At 55.5% G+C, this 19,393-nt stretch overlaps 2 protein-coding genes across 8 annotated transcripts; one reads left to right on the forward strand and one right to left on the reverse strand.

Annotated features, from left to right (window-relative positions):
- Positions 1 to 89: 89 nt before the first annotated feature.
- Positions 90 to 7,710, reverse strand: ODAD3 (outer dynein arm docking complex subunit 3). Of its 2 annotated transcripts, none has more exons than XM_081135821.1 (13): positions 7,271 to 7,710; positions 5,925 to 6,046; positions 5,736 to 5,813; positions 4,323 to 4,493; positions 4,115 to 4,216; positions 3,893 to 4,018; positions 3,572 to 3,694; positions 3,218 to 3,370; positions 2,152 to 2,312; positions 1,905 to 2,070; positions 1,134 to 1,289; positions 592 to 676; positions 90 to 415 (listed from the first exon to the last, which is right to left on the reverse strand). In XM_081135821.1, exons 1-13 carry the CDS (start codon positions 7,506 to 7,508, stop codon positions 297 to 299), a joined length of 1,800 nt encoding a protein of 599 aa, XP_080991947.1. In that variant the 5' UTR covers positions 7,509 to 7,710; the 3' UTR covers positions 90 to 296. The 2 variants fall into 2 exon arrangements, with proteins under 2 accessions (XP_080991947.1, XP_080991946.1); XM_081135820.1 differs by having other exon boundaries at positions 1,845 to 2,070.
- Positions 7,711 to 8,077: 367 nt separating this feature from the next.
- On the forward strand, positions 8,078 to 19,275 carry PRKCSH (PRKCSH beta subunit of glucosidase II). 6 transcript variants are annotated; one of them, XM_081136749.1, is made up of 18 exons: positions 8,078 to 8,175; positions 8,521 to 8,673; positions 8,879 to 8,995; positions 9,557 to 9,652; positions 9,748 to 9,805; positions 10,683 to 10,800; positions 12,523 to 12,652; positions 14,869 to 14,953; positions 15,732 to 15,810; positions 16,510 to 16,596; positions 16,878 to 17,054; positions 17,126 to 17,219; positions 17,640 to 17,709; positions 17,975 to 18,064; positions 18,279 to 18,353; positions 18,438 to 18,537; positions 18,644 to 18,805; positions 18,942 to 19,275. In XM_081136749.1, exons 2-17 carry the CDS (start codon positions 8,598 to 8,600, stop codon positions 18,788 to 18,790), a joined length of 1,599 nt encoding a protein of 532 aa, XP_080992875.1. In that variant the 5' UTR covers positions 8,078 to 8,175; positions 8,521 to 8,597; the 3' UTR covers positions 18,791 to 18,805; positions 18,942 to 19,275. The 6 variants fall into 6 exon arrangements, with proteins under 6 accessions (XP_080992875.1, XP_080992876.1, XP_080992879.1 ...); XM_081136753.1 differs by having other exon boundaries at positions 8,089 to 8,175; positions 17,156 to 17,219; XM_081136751.1 differs by having other exon boundaries at positions 8,089 to 8,175; positions 16,878 to 17,033.
- Positions 19,276 to 19,393: the final 118 nt, after the last annotated feature.

A 19,393-nucleotide genomic window follows, 5' to 3' on the forward strand; every position in this document is an offset into this window, starting at 1 on the left:
GTCCCCAGGTCGGAGGGGGCAGAGCCGGTGGCCCTGAGTTTGAGAAGCAGCGGTCTTTGGGGAGGTGCAGGGTCAAGGAGAGGCAAATACCAGGAGGCTGGTCCGTGACCTTTATTTTGTGATTCCGAGGCCGGCGCGGCCGCCTGGGGATATTTATTACGCGCCGACGGCCGGCTCTGCTCCCCAGTCCGGGCCGCGCTCAGCCCTTGAAGAGGCCCCGAGGGCCGGTGGCTGGGCCCCGAGGGGTTGGGAGCTCCGCGGGGGCCTGGAGGCGCCAGGTGGGCCCGGGGGCGAGTCTAGGACCTCCGAGAGCGACTGCGCTTCTTGTTTCGGGATTCGATTAATTTCTGGGAACGGATCTTGAGCTCCGCGCGAGTCACCACGTCGTTGTCTTCGTCCTGGGACTCCTCTTCGTCTGCGAGCGTGTGGGTGGGGATAAGGGGTCCAGGTTCCCCTCCCTACCCCAGACTTCCCTACCCAGACTTCTGTACCCCACCTCACCTTGGCCCCGATCCCGGCCTCGGACACCTCCCACCTCCCGTTGCTCTCCTTGGGCCACCAGACCCGTCCTTTTTTCCTACCCGTACTGACCAAAGAACTTGTCCTTGGGACGGGCAAGGGGCAGGGTGATGCGGGTGTTGTACATGGGCAGCTTTCCCTCTAGACTGGAGTAGAACTGGGAGGAGGGGAGCGGGAGAGAAGACTGCGGGTGGGGCGGGGGCTGCAGGGAAGTCCTGTTCCCCCTCCTTCCCGCCCCATTCCCGTATATACCCTGATTCCATGCAGCTCCCCCGCCCACCCGGTTAGTTTTCCTCCGGCCCAGCCGCCTCCTTCGTTCTCAGCACGCACCCTGATGCCCAGTCCCCCCTCCCCGCACCCTGGTGCCCAGTCCCCCCTCCCCGCACCCTGATGCCCAGTCCCCCCTCCCCGTCCCGGGTCTCCGGGCCCCGCCCCTTGACTCCAGGAGGCTCCACCCCTCTGGCCTCTGCACCGCTGCTCCGGCTCCTAGAACCTTACTCGTCCCTAAGGTCCATTCCCGGCCATCTGCCTTCTCCCCGGTCTCTGGACCGTGGCCGCGGGCTCCCGAGTGCCCGCCCCCTCCTCCTCAGCCCACCCCCTCCCTGCATGGGTACCTCACGATTCGCGATGTGGCGCAGCATCTCCGGAATGTCGTGGCTCTGGAGTTGCGCCTGCAGCTTCAGCAGCTTTTCCTCCACGAGGCCCAGCAGGTTCGGCAGATAGCCACTTGCCTTGGGATCCAGCTCTTTCCCAGCTAAGCTAGGGGCCACCTGCGGGGGTGGTGGATGGTGGGTGGTGGGTGAGGAGCCCTGTCTGCCCGGGGGTGGGGGGGGGCTCGTGCAGTTTACACTCGCACTAGGCTTTTACTCCCAGGTCAGGTCTTTGAAGGTGAGGGGCCACTCATAGAGGTGGTGTTATCCTCTGTGGGGCGGGGCCTCCGCAGTCAAGGGCCACGCCTGTGAGGACAGCGCCTCCTAACTCCAGACAAGGAGTGGGGGAGGTCTTTTTTTTGGGGGGGGGGGGGACTGGATAATAACTGGAGAGAAGCCATTGCAGGAATGACCTGAAGAAATAGTACTTTGTTGTAGACAGGGTGGGGCTTCTCCTGTCTGGGGCTGCTCCAGGATTGCAGCGGGGCAAGGTGGGACTTTCCTCTGGGGGCGGGACTTGAGGCAGCACAGGGTCCCTGAAGTCTTGGGCCACTTAAGGAGTAAGGGGTTACCCCAGGAATGTGGGGTAGGGACTCCCTTGTAGGCAGTCTTCTGACGTCCTGGATAGGGCATGGGGTGGGTTCCTTTCAGTGGGCTATGGGGCAGAAACCCTACCTGAGGTGCTGCGCTGTCTCTTAGGTCCTGGGAGGTACTGAGTAGGGCTTCCTCACCGACCTGGCTGCCCACTGTGACATGGTTCAGCTTGCCTGCCAGGTGCTCCAGGCCCTCCTTCAGGGTTTGCATTGTCCGCATAGCCTGCTCCAGCTGGCCCTTGGCCTCAGCCCTGCGCTGCTCCTCTGCATTAAGGCCACCCTGCAACTTCGCCTGAAACTTCTGTTCACTGTAGGCAGTGGGGAGGCAGCTGTGCAGGTGCAGAAGACCCCACGGCCCCCACCCTCTCCTTGGGGCACTGGGGCCTCACCTCACTAGCATGGCCTCCCCCGAGTACTTGAGGTTTTCAAGCTCCTGCTGCAGCCGCTGCTTCTCTTCCTTCAGCCTCAGCAGCAGCTGCATGTTCTCACTCTTGAGAGTCTCCAACTGCGTGAAGGTGTCACCCTGCGCCAGGAACCGCCGCACCACCACCTAGGGCCCACCCAACCCCAGTCAGAGCCAGGGCCTGGACAGGCCCAGGTGCCACCTTCCTCCTTAAGTCCAGCATGAAGAACAGGTGGCCCGAGCTGGTGGCTTCTGTGCAGTGATGTTTAGTGACTCTGAGTAGGACTCAGGGCTGCCTCATGGGTGGGTAGCCTCGACAAATAATTTTTGCTGAGCCCTTCCCTCTCTATATCAGGAATTTGGGTCAGCCAGAAATCAGTGTGTGGGGTAGAATAGCAGTGACCATAGCTGCTTTCCAAAATCAAGGTACCAACAACATTACGGGGGCAAATCTCGCCCAATCCCATGAAGAAACACTGGCTGGCTGTGGAAGCAATCCACCTACCAGGCCAATTTCTGAAAAAGTGACCAGCCACAGTGCCTCAGATGACACCATAGGTCCAAGTCCTGGAATTCCTCAGGGGTCATCCCATGGGAAGAGTGGAGGGCTGGAGAGTGCTAAATAGGGGGAAACCAGACTGGGGTGCAGCAGGATCAGTGTTTGCCAGCAGGGGACATAGGGTCTTAGAAAATCTCAAGGAAGACATTGCAAAGAGGGGGCCCAGGGCAGGAATTTGGCTTGTCTGGGGCCTAGGGTGGCACTGGGAAGTTTGTTGGGCCCTAGACCATGTTACAGGTGATGTAGACACAGGAGAGGAGAGACAAAACTCCCAGTTCTTACAGAGCCTACATGCCAAAGAAGTCAGTGTCACTGGTGTAAGAATGAACAGAAGAGGAAATCATGGTGAGTATAGACAGTTTGCATGGGTTTTGCTGTAAGGAGCAGCAGAGAAATGGAGTGGTAGCTGGAGGAGGAAGGTTGTCTTTTAAAAGAGCAGGTTTGTGTGCTGAGAAATTGATCCAGGGCCCAGAGGCCTGCGGGCAGCACTCACATGTGCTTCGGCCACACCGGTGGCATCCTTGACCTTGCCGAAGAGCACCTCCACCTGGTACATGCTCCAGCGCTGCTGAAGCTCCTCCTCCTTGGCCTGCAGGCCATCCTGGATCGTATCTTCGGACTGCAGCAGCAAGTGCTCACGTTGGGTCTGCTCCAGGTTGAGGTCAGGTACAGGGTTAGGTTGTAGAAAAGGGCTTAGGACAAAGGCCAAGAAAGGGTATCTGGACAGAGAGCAGGTGGGGCCCAGTCTGGGGAGCCAGAGTAAAGGCTTGGGCCAGGTAAGGACAACCAAGCAGGGGTCAAGAGTGTGGGACAGGTTCTTGGTCCTGGCACTCCTGGGTGCACCCACCTTGCGCTCCATGCGTTCGTTCTGCAGTTTTCTCTCCTCCGAGAGTTTCTTGCACTCGGTTATGAAGTGCTCACGCTTCTTGCGCTCTAGAAACACAGTCTCCTCCAGATATTGCAGCTGATTCTGGAGGGTGAGCAGGGGAACAGCAGGGCCAGCTGGTATCTATCATGGCTCAGGGTCAGAGTGGCGGGCCCAACTGGGCCAGGCTGCAGGGTCCTGGGAGACAGATGGGAGGGCTCTGGGACAGCTGAGGTTCAGATCCTGGGGCCAGGAGACCATGGTGTCCCTGGGCAGGATCCCCAGGGACCAGTGGGTTGTCACCTTGGCAATGTCCCGGGCATTGAGTGCCTCCTGGTTCACCACATGCAGTTCCTCCAGCTCATGTTTTGTCTTCACCACTTCAGCCTCCATGGAGTCCAGACGGTTCTCCAAGTGAAGGCTCTCTTCCTGGGGTATGAGGAGTGGGGCAGATCTGTGACCGCTGTCCCTGGCTAGGCTGGCCCTCCCACTTGCCTCCCTGTCCCCAGCCATTCTGGTCCCTACCTGTAGATAGTCCTTGAGCTGCAGGTACACATTGGTGATGTGTTCCGCCTCATCCGCCTTCATCCGGGCCTTCTCCAGGCGGTTCTCCAGGTTCCGCAAGGTCTAGAGGGAAGTAAGGCTGGGCTGAGTCCCCTCCCCACTCAATTCCTCCTCCCCAAGGATCAACTACCCCTCTGCCCTGCCTACCTCTGCACCTCAATGGCCCCACCTTAGCCACCTCAGTGTTGCCATCTTGCACCTCCGCCATCTCTAGCTCACGCAGGCTGTGCTGCAGCTGAAGCTCCCCCAGCCACTTCTGCTGCAACCCCACCTGGTGCCGCAGAGCATTTCGCTGTTTCACCTTCTCACTCAGCCGGTGGTCCAGGTACTCCAGGGCCTGCTGGAGGGAGGATAGCGAGAGCAGGGGCCTGAATTCCCACTAGTCCTTCCTCCATAGCTTCCTTCTCCCATATTTTGGTTCTCATCTCCCTGTCTCCGAGCAGCATCTGACCTGGCTGACTCTCCTGCACATTTTCTAATTTGGTGGCTTCCAGAAGCTCATTCCCCAGTGTTCCACCCACCTCCCTGTTTGCCCCTACTTTGTCTTCTTTGCCTTTGGAGAGACAGCCCCAGGCTCTTCTTTCCTATGTCTACATCCACCCCCATTATGATCTATCCAGCCTCAGGGTTTTAAAGGTCACCTATACACTGAAAACACCCAAATTGAGCCTTCCCCTGAACTGCAGGCTCATATGTCCATATCTACACTGCCTTTCAGATGTGTCCACAGGCACCTCAAAATCAATGTGGGCAAACTGAGCACTTGATTTTTCTCCAAGCCTGCCCTTTTCAAGTCTTCCCCATCTCAGCTCATGGAAACTCTGTCCTTCTTTCTAGGTGCCCAAGTCCAAAACCTTGATGTCATCCTCACCTCTTTTTGTCTCCCATCTGTATTCAATTGTTAGCAATTATCTGTTCTATTTCAAAGGTGCCCCCAGAGCGCTCTTTCTTCCTATTTCCAGCTTTCACCCTAGTGTACCCAACGCCATCTTTCATCAGAATGACCTCCTCCTGACTTCCACTCTTGCTTTCTCATAGTCTACTTTCCACTTGCCTGAGTCTTAGTATATAAAATCTGCACTCTTCATCATGGCCTGCTGCAAGATTCGGTCCTGGTGATTTCCCTGACCTCACCTCCTACCAAGACCCCTCACTCACTCCCATCTAGTCACACTGCCCTCCAACACTTTATACTTGTCCCTACCCCAGAGACTTTGCATTTGCTGTTCCCTTTGCCTGGAGCATTTTCCCCCCAGATCATTTCCTACCTGGCCCATTCTCAGCTCAAACATCACATCTTAGAGAGAGGGGTCTTTGCTGACTCCCACCCCCCAAATGAAAGTGCAAATCCTTGTCCCAGTGGGGACTTGGTCTGTTTTTTTTTCATTGCACAATCAACAACACCTAATACCATGCCAGGCACATGGTTGGTATGTGATAAAAATTAACTGAGTGAATAAATGAGTGGTGGCTGGTACAGAAAAAGGACGAGAGGGAAGGTCAGGAGGCAGGGAGTCCGGTGGGGAGGGGATCCAGGCTGGAAATGAAGGGAGACTGTCAGTGGAGTAGGGGAGGGGCAAACCTGTCCTGTCCTGTTCTTCAGGTATGGCTTCTCTGACTTCCATTCTCGAATCACTGCCTGGACCACTTTCTCATCTCCCTGCAAGGAGAGGAGCCCAGTCACCACTTACCTAGGCCACCTCTACCTGAGGCAGTGCCCTGCCCCTGGGAGTGTCGGTACTGCCCCCTTCACCTACTTCTGTACACTTACCTGGAGCAGGTCCGTCAGCTGTAGTTGCAGCATCCTGGTCTCCTCATGTAGCTGGTTGATGGTTTCCTGATTCTTCTTGATGTTCCACTGGGTGCTCTCATAAAAGGCCTTCTGATCACTTTCTGGGGTCAAGTGATGTGGGCAGGTATAAGCAGAGCATCATCAGGAGTGGGAAAGACTTCCCGGAGGGATAAACTTTTTGTAATTATCAATTTAATATTATAACAATACTTCATACTTTGAGCATTTATTATATGTTAGATGCTGGACTAAGAACTTTCCAGGTATAAAATACCGTATACCAATAGGTGCATATCTGTATCATACCCATTTTATAGATGAAAAGATTGAGGTTCAGGCTTATGAGATTGTTCAAGGTCACAAACAGTCTGACTCCTGACCCTCAACCACTATGCCAGATTACCCCCTATTGGTAATAAAACAATAACAATAATGGTTTACACCAGGATTTCCCAACCTTGGCCAGACTGACACTGGGATGTACAATTATTTGCTGTGGTGAGCTGCCCTGTGCATTGTCAAATGTTGAACAGCATTCCTGGTCTCCACCCTCTAGATGCCAGTAGTACCCCCCCCGCCCTCCCATAATGTGACAACCAAAAATGTCTTCAGTCCTGGCTGGGTAGCTCAGTTGGTTAAGAGTGTTGTCCTGATAAGCCAAAATTATGGGTTTAATCCTCAGTCAGGGCACATACAAGAATCAACGAACAAATGCATAAATAAGTGGAACAACAAATTGATGTTTTTTTCTCTTTCCCATCCTCTCTCTCTAAAAATAAATAAATAAGTAAATAAATAAATAATTTTTAAAGCCTCCAGATTTTGCCAAATGCCCCTTGGGGAGCACAATAGCCCTCTTCCATTGAGAACCTCTGGTTTACAATTTATAGTGTGTTACTATGTGCCATGCACTGCTCTAGGCACTTAACACATTTCAACTACCTATGGGGGTTGTACTGTTATCCCCATTTTACAGATGGGAAATTGACACCAATTAGGTTACTCTTAGTCCTCCAAGAGCAAACCACTAGTATATGCAGAGCCGGGATTTGAACCCAGAAAGCCTGTCTCTAGAACCTATTATTTTCACCGCACCATGCATAATAGTTGGAATTACACAAAAGAATAAGATACAGTCCAGTTGGCTCTGAGCCCTAGAAAAGTTTTGAGATGAGAAAAACCAAGAACAAGTATGAGTTTTTGCCTCCAGAATGGACCACCTGGATGAATACTGGTGAAGAACCCTTGTCACACCATGCTTAGTCACAGGGCTGAGTGGACACTGTTGACTCCGGGCCATTTTATGCCCTTTGGAGCCATCTTACCTAAAAGTTGTATCTTCTTTTGTAACTCAGCCACCTGCGCGAGCACAGCCGACTTCCCCCCGCTGGCATAGATGGGTCCCTGGGAATGGAGTGGAGGCCAGGCCTGTGCCGCGCCCTTGCCTCTAGGGTGGCGGCTTTTGGTCTGATCTTGGTTGATCTTGGCCTTGGAAGTAGTCGACATCTGGTCCTGAGAAGGCAGGCGGTTGGCGGCGGCCGCCCAGCACAGGGGCGACGTCATGATTGGGTTGGGGCCAAAGGCTCCTGAGGGTTAAAAGGGAGACTAGGATTCGCCTCTGCCTGGGATCCGTCAGTTCGGGTTTCTCCGGCTCAGAGAAAGCACTTTCCAACCGTTTGGCCGGGCCTCGCAGCATCTCCCAATTGCTAGGTAACCTCCTCCCCTCCTTCCTTCCGCGCTCCCATGGAAACCGTCCGCGTTCTGCACGTCTGCTCTCATTGGCTGATGCTGCGGGGAGGGGCGGTTCCAACCGGGGGCGGAGCAGAGTCCCACAGCCTTGCGGTGGGGGAGGGTACTTTAGACCACGTGTCCAACCCGTTTTTCTCCTCCCACCGCAAACCCACCTGCTGTTCGCGGGCTTTTTTCAGGAACTTTCCTTTGCGACTGTAGAATCCGCCACTCCCAAGATGGCGGCACCTTGAGCCGCCATTAAGCGCAAACCTTCAGAACTATTCCCTTTAAGGCTTCATAGTCCTATCCAAGATGGCCGTGTAAATTCTGGCGCCCCATTTGCCACTCCCAACATGGAGTCCCTGAGCCGCCGTTCTGGGGTTCAGCGTGTAACCGGAAGTGACACATACCGTACGTTTCCGCTTTTTTTCTGCCGGAAGAATAGTTGGCTGCTGGGCTAGGGGGGCGCGGTGGATATTGACCTTTACCCTTACTTCGTGTAGGTGATGAATTAGCGGGCGGCAGGGCACCCCAATTTCCTATTGGGGTAGCCCAAGGGTGTGCGTCGGGGGACGGGGAGACTGTTTACCCTTCGGCCTATTGGCGGGAATTGGCTAGTTCCCCCCACCCCCCACCCCCGTAGGGAACGGAGGTTTTGAGATCCCCACCGTTGATATGCGCAAAGTGAGACTCCCCTCCACTGGGCAAGGCTGGAGAGGTATCTCCCGGTGTCTTCCCCCAAGAGTCTGGAAGCGATGGAGGAATCCAGTTGTCTGAAAGAAGAGGTGATTTCCTTTGGCTGGAAGTAACCCTCGGCCACTGACCAGCCGCCCCTTTCTTGCAGCGTTGGGGCACAGCGTGTCTCCCCGCAGCCTACTTCCTCCCAAAGAACCGGTTTCCGGCCTCTGAGCCTCCAGCGAGATGTTACTGTTGGTGCTGCTGCTCCCCGTGTGCTGGGCCGTGGAGGTCAAGCGGCCCCGGGGCGTCTCCCTCACCAGTGAGTCTGACCCTGGATGTGGGGGGTAGGGTGTGGAAGGAGCCACTTTGGCTCCTCGGGTAGGCATTTACCGCCTTTGGCCTCAGTTTCCCTGCCTCTAGGTAGGGAAGGTGGCAGTGCTCAGCCAATGAGTGAAAGCAGAGGTGCCATTAAGTTGAGAGGGCCTCTTCCTGCCCTGGGCTGAGTTTCTTGCTCACCTCCCCAGACCATCACTTCTACGATGAGTCCAAGCCTTTCACTTGTCTGGATGGCTCCACCACCATCCCTTTTGATCAGGTCAACGATGACTACTGTGACTGCAAAGATGGTTCCGATGAGCCAGGTGAGTTTTTTCTCCATTCATTCGTTATACCTTTGTTGAGTATCAGGTGAATGCCAGGTCCTGTGTGGTGACTAAGACAGACCCAGTACTGCTCCCTGTTGAGTGGGGAAAGTAGGCACAGAAGCAGGTGGTCGTTGGCTTGGTGAGGAGAGCCACGGATGCTGTGGGAGCCCACAGAGGCCCCCATCTAATCAGGGAATTGGGAAGTGAGGTCTCAGCTGCATCCTGAAGGGTGCTGCAAATGGAGAGGCCAGCATGTTCAAGCACCCAGAGGTGGGAGAGAAGGTGGGGCATACGAGTAGGCAGAGACAGGTGAAAAAGAGGGAGGGAGCAATTGGTGGCCCTGTTCTGAGGGCCTTGGTGAGGAGAGTCAGGAGGAAGCTCTGGAGTTTTGTTTCAGGTGCTGAGTGTGCAGCTGTCTCTCTTTTTGTTACTCAGCATTGATTGTTCTACTTTTCTTGTGCTCTCTGTGTGCATGTGTGTCCAGGATTCTGTTTGGTGGATGTGATGGGTAAGGCCCTGAGCACACTCTGAAAACTCTCCCTTCCTTCTTCCCCACAGGAACAGCTGCTTGTCCTAACGGCAGCTTCCACTGCACCAACACTGGCTACAGGCCCCTGTACATCTCCTCCAGATGGGTCAACGATGGGGTTTGTGGTAAATGAGATCCCTTTGGGGTTGGGGAAAGAGAGGTGGGTGGAAGGAGAAGGAGACACTGCTAGGTCTGATGGTGCCCCCTCTTCTGCCCTAAGACTGCTGCGATGGGACAGACGAGTACAATAGTGGGATCGTCTGTGAGAACACTTGCAAGTACGTGGGTGCCCCACCCAGGACATTGCCCCTACCCCATGAATCAGGCCCCCTCTCTTTTCTTTTTTTTGAGTATCGAGCACTCAGTCTGTGCCAGGTCCGTTGTGAAGGCTCTATCACCAGTTTTTCCCTCTGGCCGGGAAGCAGGTGCAGTCATTTGCCTGTTCAGTAGGTGAAAAGGCTCAAGTTTAGAAAGGAGAATGACTTCTTTGGGGCCATGTAGCTAGGAGATAGCAGAGTTGGGACTCAAATCCAAGTCAGTCTAATTTGAGACTCCATGCTTTTAATTGCTACACTGTGGAGCAAGACCTGAAAACTGAAATGTCTACAGGCAGGTAATCTAAATTCCAGAAGTAGACTGAGTATAAGTCATTAGAGAGTGGTGGGGATTGTGGCATCTAAAGAGACAGCTGCCCTCGACTCCTGTCAGTTGAGGGCAGGTGACAGGGCCTGATTCATTTTTCAACGAAACCAAAAGTCCTGATATTTATGTAAACTCTCCTGATTGAAGATCTTTTCTTTTAAGTAGAGGGTTGATCACACATAACATGCTTACTGGCCAGATTGTCCCAAAGCCTGTGACTTCTGTGCTTTTCTCTCCTTTCTCTCTTGGGAGCCAACTTCCAGCCTCACATCCCAGCACTCCCTATTCTCTCTCCTGACCCTGAGGGTGCGAACTCTGCTCACAGCCTCTTCTCCCAAGGACAGGGATTCGGGTCTCTGAGGCCAAGAGAGTCTGGGGACATGGAGGAGGAGGGTTTGCTCTCTTATCTTTTCCAGTATGGGGGTGGCAGATGGGCTTGAGCCCTTTTGGAAGAGGCAGCTCTGATGGGTCCTAATTGCCCCCTGGTGGTGCCTGTGTGTCCCCTCACCCCAGAGAGAAGGGCCGCAAGGAAAGAGAGACATTGCAGCAGATGGCAGAGGTTACCCGCGAGGGATTCCGCCTGAAGAAGATCCTTATTGAGGACTGGAAGCAGGCCCGAGAAGAGAAGCAGGTGAGGGGCTCCGTGGGGCTGACCCAGGACAGTCTGGGCCCTGAGACCTGGAGGCATGCGCTGGCAAGGCCGGGCAGGGTTGGCAACTCCCTATGAGTGGTGTGTAGCGCCAGTAATTGTCTGCACCGTGGTTTACTCATTTGTCTACTTAGCATTTAGTTGTTGGTTAAGCCATTACCAAGTGGACAGGGTCAGCACAGGCGTTGTTGGAGCTTTAGGTGGCAGGCTGAAGTGGGCTGAGGGAGCTTTGCTGCCTCCTACAACAGGAGGGGTGCATCTCTGCATTCTGGGTCTGTGGTTCTGTCATCTATAAGGTGGGGCTGATGACTGTGTGACTGGAGGAGGACTCAAAATAGTATCAGTCAGCAGCAGCTGGGTTAGTTCAACAGGGTGGGTGCTTTGGGGGCCGGAAGAGGGTGTACCCCCAAGTGTGTGTCTCCCATGCCTTCCATCCCCTTGGCTGTTTGATGGGTCAGAGTCCTCGACGCTGCTTCTGTGCTCCTGCTCGGCCCAGTGAGCAAGGGTTCCAGTTCTGTGTCTCTGCCCAGGAGAGGTTCCAGGTCTTTCTCTTCCATCCCCATGGCCTGGCTAGTGAGGCTTCTCCCAAATTCATGGGGCAGTGAGGCCCTCCCAAGTTTGGGGACAATGAGCTTCTTCCTGAGTTTAGGGGATAAGGGGAACTATCTGGTAAGGATGTCTCCAAGTGACCTTTGCCCTCCTGGAGAGTTGGGAGGATCATAGCAGCAGTCCAGGCTGAGGCATCAGCCAAGGTCTTGGGAGGAAAGTGATCTTGTGGGCACTCAGGCTAAGACCTACAGCTTGGGAGCCCATTCCTGGGCTAGAGTCCATCCAGCACACTCACTTCTTGAAATATACACAGAGGCCCAGGGTGTACTGGGCACTGGGCATGAGGCTAGAAGCTTACCAGGAACTGCCTCAAGGGTACATTGTTCTGTGGGAGGGACAGACAGAAAATGATGCAAAGGGTTGCTGGGCATAGAGGAGACACTCTCACATGGTTTTTGGTCTTGAAGGCAGGAGGATGACGCGTCTTAAGCTGAAATCTGTGGGGTAATTCAGAGGTAGTCAGACGGAGTGTTCCAGATAGGAGGAAAACGTGTGAAGAACTGGAGGCAGAGAGCATTCGGAGGTCTGAATGTTGTTGGGGCAGTTGGATCCTAGAGTTTAAGATAGCAACAGGGCCCTGGCTGGTGTTGCTCAGTGGTTAGAGCATCGGCCCATGCACCAAAGGTTTGCGGGTTCAATTCCTGGTCAAGAGCATGTACCTGGTTTTCAGGTTTGATCCCCAGCCCTGGTCACAGCACGTGCAGGAGGCAACTGATTGATGTGTCTCTCTCGCATTGATGTTTCTCTCTTCCCCCTCCTTGCTCCTTCCCTCTCTTTCACTCTCTCTCAAAACCAATGGAAAATTATCTTCCGGTGAGGATTTACAAAAAAATAAAATAAGATAGTAATGGGGCAGATGGAACTGGAGAGGCAGCAGGGGCATGGTCACATGGGGCCTCAGAACTACATTAAGGTGTTTGGGTTTCTCTTCATTGGGCTGCAGGAAACCACTGCCGGGGTGGGGGGGCACCCAGGAAGGTGTGAGTTTTTGAAAGATCCTGCAGGTGCCCTGTAGAGTAGAGGCAGGGAGGTGGCAGTCTATGAGGAGAAGGTAGAACAAGAGGAGAGCTGGTCCTTTGCCTTCTGCCCACCCAGCAAAAGCTCACTGAGCTACAGGCCAGAAAGAAGTCCCTGGAAGACCAGGTGGAGATGCTACGGATGGTGAAGGAGGAGGCTGAGAAGCCAGAAAAGGAGGCTAAAGACCGGCACCAGAAGCTCTGGGAAGGTATGTCAAGGGTGGCTATGACTTGCCCTTTGTTCCCGGCCAGGAAGAGCCTGGGCCCAGGAGACTTGCTCATCATCTGTTTGTTTTTCTTGCTGACTTTTTTGATCATGGTGCCTCATTTCCCCGCGTGCCTAGTTATCTTTGACTGTGTGTTGGTCATTGTACTGGACAGTCATTTACAGGAATAATTTGCAACGTAAGATGAGAAGTCATTCTCTAGATAGGAGGGGCTTTTCTTTCTGCCAGCCACGCGGGAACATGACCATTCAGGGGTCCCCAAATCTAAATTCAGGCTGGCGCTGAGATTTGAGTATAGGCTGGGTGATTTCCCATCCTGCCTCTCTCCCTCTAAGGGGGTAGCCCATGAGGGTCACAGTGTAGTTACTTGGGGGGGGGGTGGAGTGTCTGCTATTATGCTTCCCACCTTGGACTTTGATTTCTGTCTCCTTGACCTCACAAGTTCTCATCAAGACAGACACCCAGATTCACCAGGATTGGCAAGTCCTTTAGGGCAAAATCAGCCTCCACATCCCTTACCTTTCCAAGTGCCTCTTTGCTCTGGCAATTCCTACTGCCTTGGTTGGTTTTAAGATGGTTTTTTACGCCATGCTCAGCATTTTCTTGCTATTGGCAGGTTGTGTCACATTATGGGATATTGGAAGCCTTGGTCCTTGTACTCAGTCTGCTCTTTTGGAGGACATACCATGGAAGCAGATAGAAGGGGGAGGTGGAACAGAAACCCTCTAGTCCAGACTAGTTAAAGGACAAAGCATTGCTGGAAGGGTTTGGATGTGTGGCTCTAGCTGTTCGTATGGCTGGTAACGAGGAACTGGGCAGCCCCTGTCTGAGGCCAAGCTGTTGATATCCTCCATCTCTCTGGGCATCTGCTGCATTCTTTCTTCCCTTTCTCTCTTCCCTGACATCTCATAATCAATAATTCAGTAGTTTATCTAACAAATATTTGCTGAGTGCCTGCAATGTGCCGGGCGTACTCCAGATGCCAGCAATACAGCATTGAACAAGCTGGAGAAAGCCGTTGCCTGCAGAGGGAGCAGGTGCAAAGGCCCCAAGTTATGACCATGTCTGGTTTTTAAGGAGCAGCAAGGTGGCCATGTGGCTGGAGGGAGGGAGGAAGGAGAGTCGAGGAGAGACAAGGGTAGGGATTAATGGGCAGGCCGTACAGGACTTTAAGGACCATGGGGAGGACTTGGGCTTTTATCCCAAGTGAAGTGGGGGCCATAGAGGATTTTGAGCAGAGGAGGAGGGGGAGCCAGGAAATCAGGGAAGAGCTGACTACCGAGAGGCTCCTTGTCCAGAATCTCAGTGGCTTGTTGGGTGGAGGCACCTGCAGGGACTCCCCCTTCTTCTCTCCTCAGTGGAGGCCATGTCCACCCCACGCTCTGGCCTTCCTTTATCTCCTCTCTTTTCTGGGTGGTCATGTTTGGCAGCCACCTTCCCTCTACTTAGAAATATGCTCAGATCTCTACTGACCAAACAGCTGTCCCCAAACTTGGCCTTCCCCTCCAGTTCCGTGAATCCAGTTAGCCTCTTTCTCTTTGTCCTGATTGAGCCGGCTTCCTTTACACTGTCCTGGTTTCTGAGGCCTGTATTTCCTGTTTCTTAGCTCTGTGAACTTTTTCTCCACCTCCATGGAAGCCACTGCTCCATGAAGATGGTTTTCCTGTTTTATTCCTGGCGGCCCACATGCTCCTCCTCCTGTTCAGTGGGCCCAAGACCCTGGAGCTTCTTCTGGGCTGGGACCCGGACCTCTGGCTTCTTCTCTTTTTGGTTCCCCACCCACAAATCCAGCTGTACCTGAATGTAACTGCCCCTAGATGTCCCACAGGGACTCCAGACTCACCAGATCACCTCCCTTGCCTGGCCACACTCCCACCCCAGTCTCTGTTCCCCAACCTCTTTCATGTTGGAAAGAGAGCCTGGTGAGGTGCTTGGGCCTCTTCTCCTGGGAGCCTCCCAGACATGACAAACCTAAGGCATGGTCCCCCTACCTGCCCCTCGCATGGTCTCTGACAGCCCCAGCTTGTTTAGATAAAAATCCAGGGCTGTCCTTGACTATACCCCACAGTGGCCTCAGGGCCTCAGTGCCCAGCATAGGGCCAGGCACAGTCAGCTGCGTGGGGTGTTAGGGGAGGGCAGATTTTAGGGTCGGGGGAGCCAGCGGGCAGAGTGAAGAGTGACAGCTGGCCCTTCCACAGAGCAGCAGGCCGCCTCCAAGGCCCAACGGGAGCAGGAGCTGGCAGTCAGCGCCTTCCAGGAGCTGGATGACAACATGGACGGGGTGTGAGTGTGCCCATGCTGCCCACCCTGCCCAGGCCTGGGTTCCCCTCCTCCCACCTATCTTTAGAAACCAGCCAGTACCCCACCTCCTTGTCATGGGGCCTGAGCTGGTCCCAAGCTCTCTCTGAATGAACCTTTACTTATGTATAAAATGGGTCTAGAACAGGCAGGTGGTTGTGGAGGAGATGAGGTGAATCCGATCTCCCAAGGGGCTGAGTGAGGTGATGAGGGACCCTACTACTCTTTCCAAGCCTACTCTGAGGTCAAAGCCAGAACCCTTTGGGTCCTGGCTGTGCCCCTGGCCCCAGCAGTGGAGGGCCTGCTGTCGGGAACAAGAAGGCTGGGCAGGCACCCTGGTAAGGAGCAGGGAGCTTCACAAGAACCAATGGAGCAGAATGTGCAGGGTGGGCCATTCCCTGGTTGGTAATGGTGACAGGTAGGGGACATAGTGTGGTTTCCAGGCCATTGTGGTTATGGGCTCCTCTAGGTGGAGGGCACCAGGGGGCAGTTTGGATGTGTTGGCTTCTGAGGGTAGAAGGAAGTGGATGCTGCTGGTAGGTCAGGAGAAAAGGGTCTTGGGGGACATAGGGCCCTTTTTGCCTCCTCTGTGCCCCTTAAGTGTTGTAGAGACTTAAGGAAGGGGTAGGAAGCAGGGGACTGGGTTGCGGAGACCTATTCTTCCCAGGAGTAGGGGCTGGAGGGGGGCCCCAACCCTAGAGCTCACATTCTCCCAACTTGCTGCTTCTCACCCCTCTGTTGTTTTCTGCCTGCACCCATGCAGGGTCTCAGTGGCCGAGCTGCAGACTCACCCAGAGCTGGACACAGATGGGGATGGGACCCTATCAGAAGGGGAAGCCCAGGTAAACTACCCTGCCCCTTGGCCGGGACTCCTAGAGGGGATTGCCCTAGGGAACTTGAGGGCCAGGGAGTGGGGGACAGGCTGGCTGTGGGCTGCTCCCATGGAAAGCTCCCTGTTGGCCCCAGGCCAGGGTTGCTGGGGCACCTGGCCTTGAGTGAATGAGCCAGGAAGGCAGCCTCCTAGCGTCACTTCTCTTTGCCCTTTGGAGCCTGGTGGGATCATGTGGGTGCTATAGGGTGCCTGGTTAGGACAGAGCCGGGTTTCCTACTCACTTGGCCCCACTGGCTCCCACGAGTATGTGTACCCAATTTGCACTCCTCACGTATGGGCTTTTGGCTCTCTGCGCAGTCTGGACCCTGCTCCTCCACCCTTGTGGTCATCTCTGTCCCTGCTGAATGCCTTCCTGATTCTCCTCTGCCTCTCTGCCTCTCTGCCTCTCTGCAGCCTGGTGATCTCTAGTGCTTGTGCTCTTTCTCTTTCCCTCTCCTCACTCTCTCTGGCGAGGGGTTCCTCTTTCCTCCTGGCCTGTGCTGCCCCCTTCTGGCTGCTGCATCTCACTCATCCTGGCCCAGGCATGGCCTTGGCTGCCAGCTAGTCGACACCTGGCACTGTGGCCTGAGGCTCCCCCTTATAAGTGGCTAGGGCACAGAAAGGGCCCCTGGAGGCCCCATCCTGATACCACCCCAACACATGCACACAGACCCTGCTTGGGGGAGACACGCAGATGGACCCTACCTCCTTCCAAGACCGCCTCTGGGCTGCCATCAAGGACAAGTACCAGTCTGAGGTTAGTGGGGGAGGGGAGAGGATGCAGTCGTGCCCTCGCCCTCCTCCCCAGCCCCCTAATGCCTCACAGAGGAACTGCTTCCAGTTCTGGCACCAGGCCACCTTGGCCAGCTGGCCACCCCAACCCCCCCCTCCAGCTGTCTATTCCTCCCTCCAGGCCCCTTGGAAGGGGCAGAGGCACTGAGGCCACCCTTGGGGCGATGGTTTGAGTGTGGATGCAGCCCCACGGGGTGGAAGGCCGACCCCAAGTCCACAGCACTGAGCACCCTACATACCAAACAGGTTCTGCCCACCAGCCCGCCAGCACCTTCTGTGCCTGACCTGATGGAGCCTAAGGAAGAGCAGCCCCTGGCGCCCCCACAGCCCATGGAAGAGGAGGAGGAGGAGGAAGAAGGGGAGACAGAGGAGGAGGAGGAAGAGGAGGAGGAGGATTTCCAGGTGCAGGGGGAGCAGCCCAAGGTGTGTGTATGGGGGAGAAAGGGGTGTGGGAACTGGGGCAGGGTCACTTGCTGATTTTGCCCCTTCCTCAGGAGGCCCCACCCCCACTTACACCCCCCCAGCCAGCCAGCCCCACCGAGGACAAAATGCCACCCTACGATGAGCAGACACAGGCCCTTATTGACGGTGAGTGCTCACTGGGCCTGGAAGGAGGAGACCTTGCCTATACCTGCCCCCCATTGCCTTTACCTGTAGGCACCCAAGAACCAGGCCTGGAGGGGTATCTGGGCCCTGGAGAGGCCAGTACCACCCCTGCCAGCCCCAAGGGCCCTTCTGCCTCCTCACTGGCTGCTGTTTGTTTGTGCCACGTTCACGGGTGGGGAGGCAGTGACGCTGCAGGAGCCCTAGCACTGATCCCTTGGGAGCCAAGACCTTGGGCAGTGGGGTGGGATCTGCAGCTGGCGAGACTCACAGAGTTTCTGGGTGCAGTCCTACCCAGAGCAGGCCTGGGGGGCCGGGAAGCAGACGTGACCAGCCACCCCTTCCCCTCTTCCTAAATTGGGTGGGGGCGCCTCTGACCTTCTCCCCCATTCCACCTCCCACCAGCTGCCCAGGAGGCCCGCAACAAGTTTGAGGAGGCCGAACGGTCCTTAAGGGACATGGAAGAGTCCATCAGGTATGGGAACACGGGTTTGGCCACAGCAGGGTGGAGTCTCCACCTGCCCCACAGTCGGGCTCCCCAGAGGTGGTGATAATGGGTTGCCAAGGATACTGCTGCTACCAAAGCTGGCAGTGGCTCCTAAGGGGAGGGTCCCCAGGTGGCAGGAAGCCAGAGCCCAGCTCCTAAGTGGTCCTCCATTAATCACGGGGACTTCCAGCATTGTCCTGAGTCGATGTGTGGCTGCTCAGCTGCCTCTTCACCACTTGGCCTTCCTTTGCAGGAACCTGGAGCAGGAGATTTCCTTTGATTTCGGCCCCAATGGGGAGTTTGCCTACCTGTACAAACAGTGCTACGAACTCACCACTAATGAGTGCGTCACCCCTTCCCCCACCCCAAGGGCAGACGAGTGAACTTGGAGGGTCTCAGCATGAGCAAGGTCATAGGGGAGTGAGGGGGCAGCTTTAGGGGCGGTCGGTGGAGTTTTGAGGGCCTGGTGCGTACCCCTGCCCCTACACCATGTCTGGGGATGTGAGGGAGGCTGGGGTCCTGTGTCTACCCCACCTACCAGTCCCATCCTATGACAGGTACGTCTACCGGCTCTGTCCCTTCAAGCTTGTGTCACAGCAACCCAAGCTCGGCGGCTCTCCCACCAACCTCGGGTGAGTGGGCTTAGGCTGAGCCCCCCTCCTCTTGATACCCCAAGTCCCCAGCCAGCCCACCCTCAGCACACCACTCTCCCGCAGCACCTGGGGCTCGTGGGCCGGCCCTGAACACGACAAGTTTAGCGCCATGAAGTATGAACAGGGCACTGGCTGCTGGCAGGGCCCCAATCGCTCTACCACTGTGAGTGGGTGGGGGACAGGGTGGGAAACGGGGTGGGGGCGGTGAGGGGGGACCCAGCCCTGGCTGAGCCTACCTAAGCCCTCACCTGCCCACCCATCCTCCCTAGGTGCGCCTGCTGTGTGGGAAGGAGACAGTGGTGACCAGCACCACGGAGCCCAGTCGCTGCGAGTACCTCATGGAGCTGATGACGCCTGCTGCCTGCCAAGAGCCACCCTCCGAACCCCCTGCAGACAGTGACCATGATGAGCTCTAGCCCTCCCCAGAAGAGGTGGGCAGGGAAGTGGGTCTCTGCCTGCCTGGACTTGGGGTACAGTAGAGTCTAAGGAAAACAGATCTAGGTTGGCACTACTTCTCACTTGTGTCCTATCGTCTTTCTTTCTTGTTGGGTCTTTCTCTGGCCCCAGAACCTCAAGGCATGGAACCAGCCCCCAGTGGTGCTGCCTACCCACCCCACATTCTGTGGATGAAGGCCTGCCCGTCTGAGTCTCCTTGACCTCCCCACAGGCAAGAACTGTGAGGGGCCCCCTGCCCTGCTCTTAGGGGGCCGGGTTGAGCAAAGCCATTTGCTCAGGCCTCAGTGGTCCCCAAAGATGGACTAAAGGAGTGCATCCTCCCCAGGCCCCCAGCCTGGTGGCTCACTGCCAACCCCCCCCCCCCCTGCCCAGGGCATCTGCCTCCCCTGCTGGCAGGGACAGTGAATTGACTGTGACCTTGAAACAATAAATGATATTCCCAACCCATCTGTGTCTGCCTTGCTTTGCTTGTGCCAGGGGGGAGCATAGGGCAGAAGGCAGGGGCCACAGCTGTCTGCAGATCCTGGGCTTGCCTTCTGTGCCCTCAGGCTGGCTCCACAGGT

This window comes from Miniopterus schreibersii, assembly GCF_964146895.1.
Source record: "Miniopterus schreibersii genome assembly, chromosome: 4".
NCBI lineage: Eukaryota > Metazoa > Chordata > Mammalia > Chiroptera > Miniopteridae > Miniopterus > Miniopterus schreibersii.

Excerpts from the sequence above, each read along its gene's own strand:
- ODAD3 (XM_081135820.1), bottom strand. The coding sequence starts at position 7,508 with ATGACGTCGCCCCTGTGCTGGGCGGCCGCCGCCAACCGCCTGCCTTCT. Across the intron at positions 6,047-7,270 it reads AAAGAAGATACAACTTTTAG|AAAGTGATCAGAAGGCCTTT; the intron begins GTAAGATGGCTC and ends ACTTGACCCCAG. Across the intron at positions 677-1,133 it reads GCCACATCGCGAATCGTGAG|TTCTACTCCAGTCTAGAGGG; the intron begins GTACCCATGCAG and ends CCCTCCTCCCAG.
- PRKCSH (XM_081136749.1), top strand. The coding sequence starts at position 8,598 with ATGTTACTGTTGGTGCTGCTGCTCCCCGTGTGCTGGGCCGTGGAGGTC. Across the intron at positions 8,674-8,878 it reads CCGGGGCGTCTCCCTCACCA|ACCATCACTTCTACGATGAG; the intron begins GTGAGTCTGACC and ends TCACCTCCCCAG. Across the intron at positions 17,710-17,974 it reads GACATGGAAGAGTCCATCAG|GAACCTGGAGCAGGAGATTT; the intron begins GTATGGGAACAC and ends CTTCCTTTGCAG.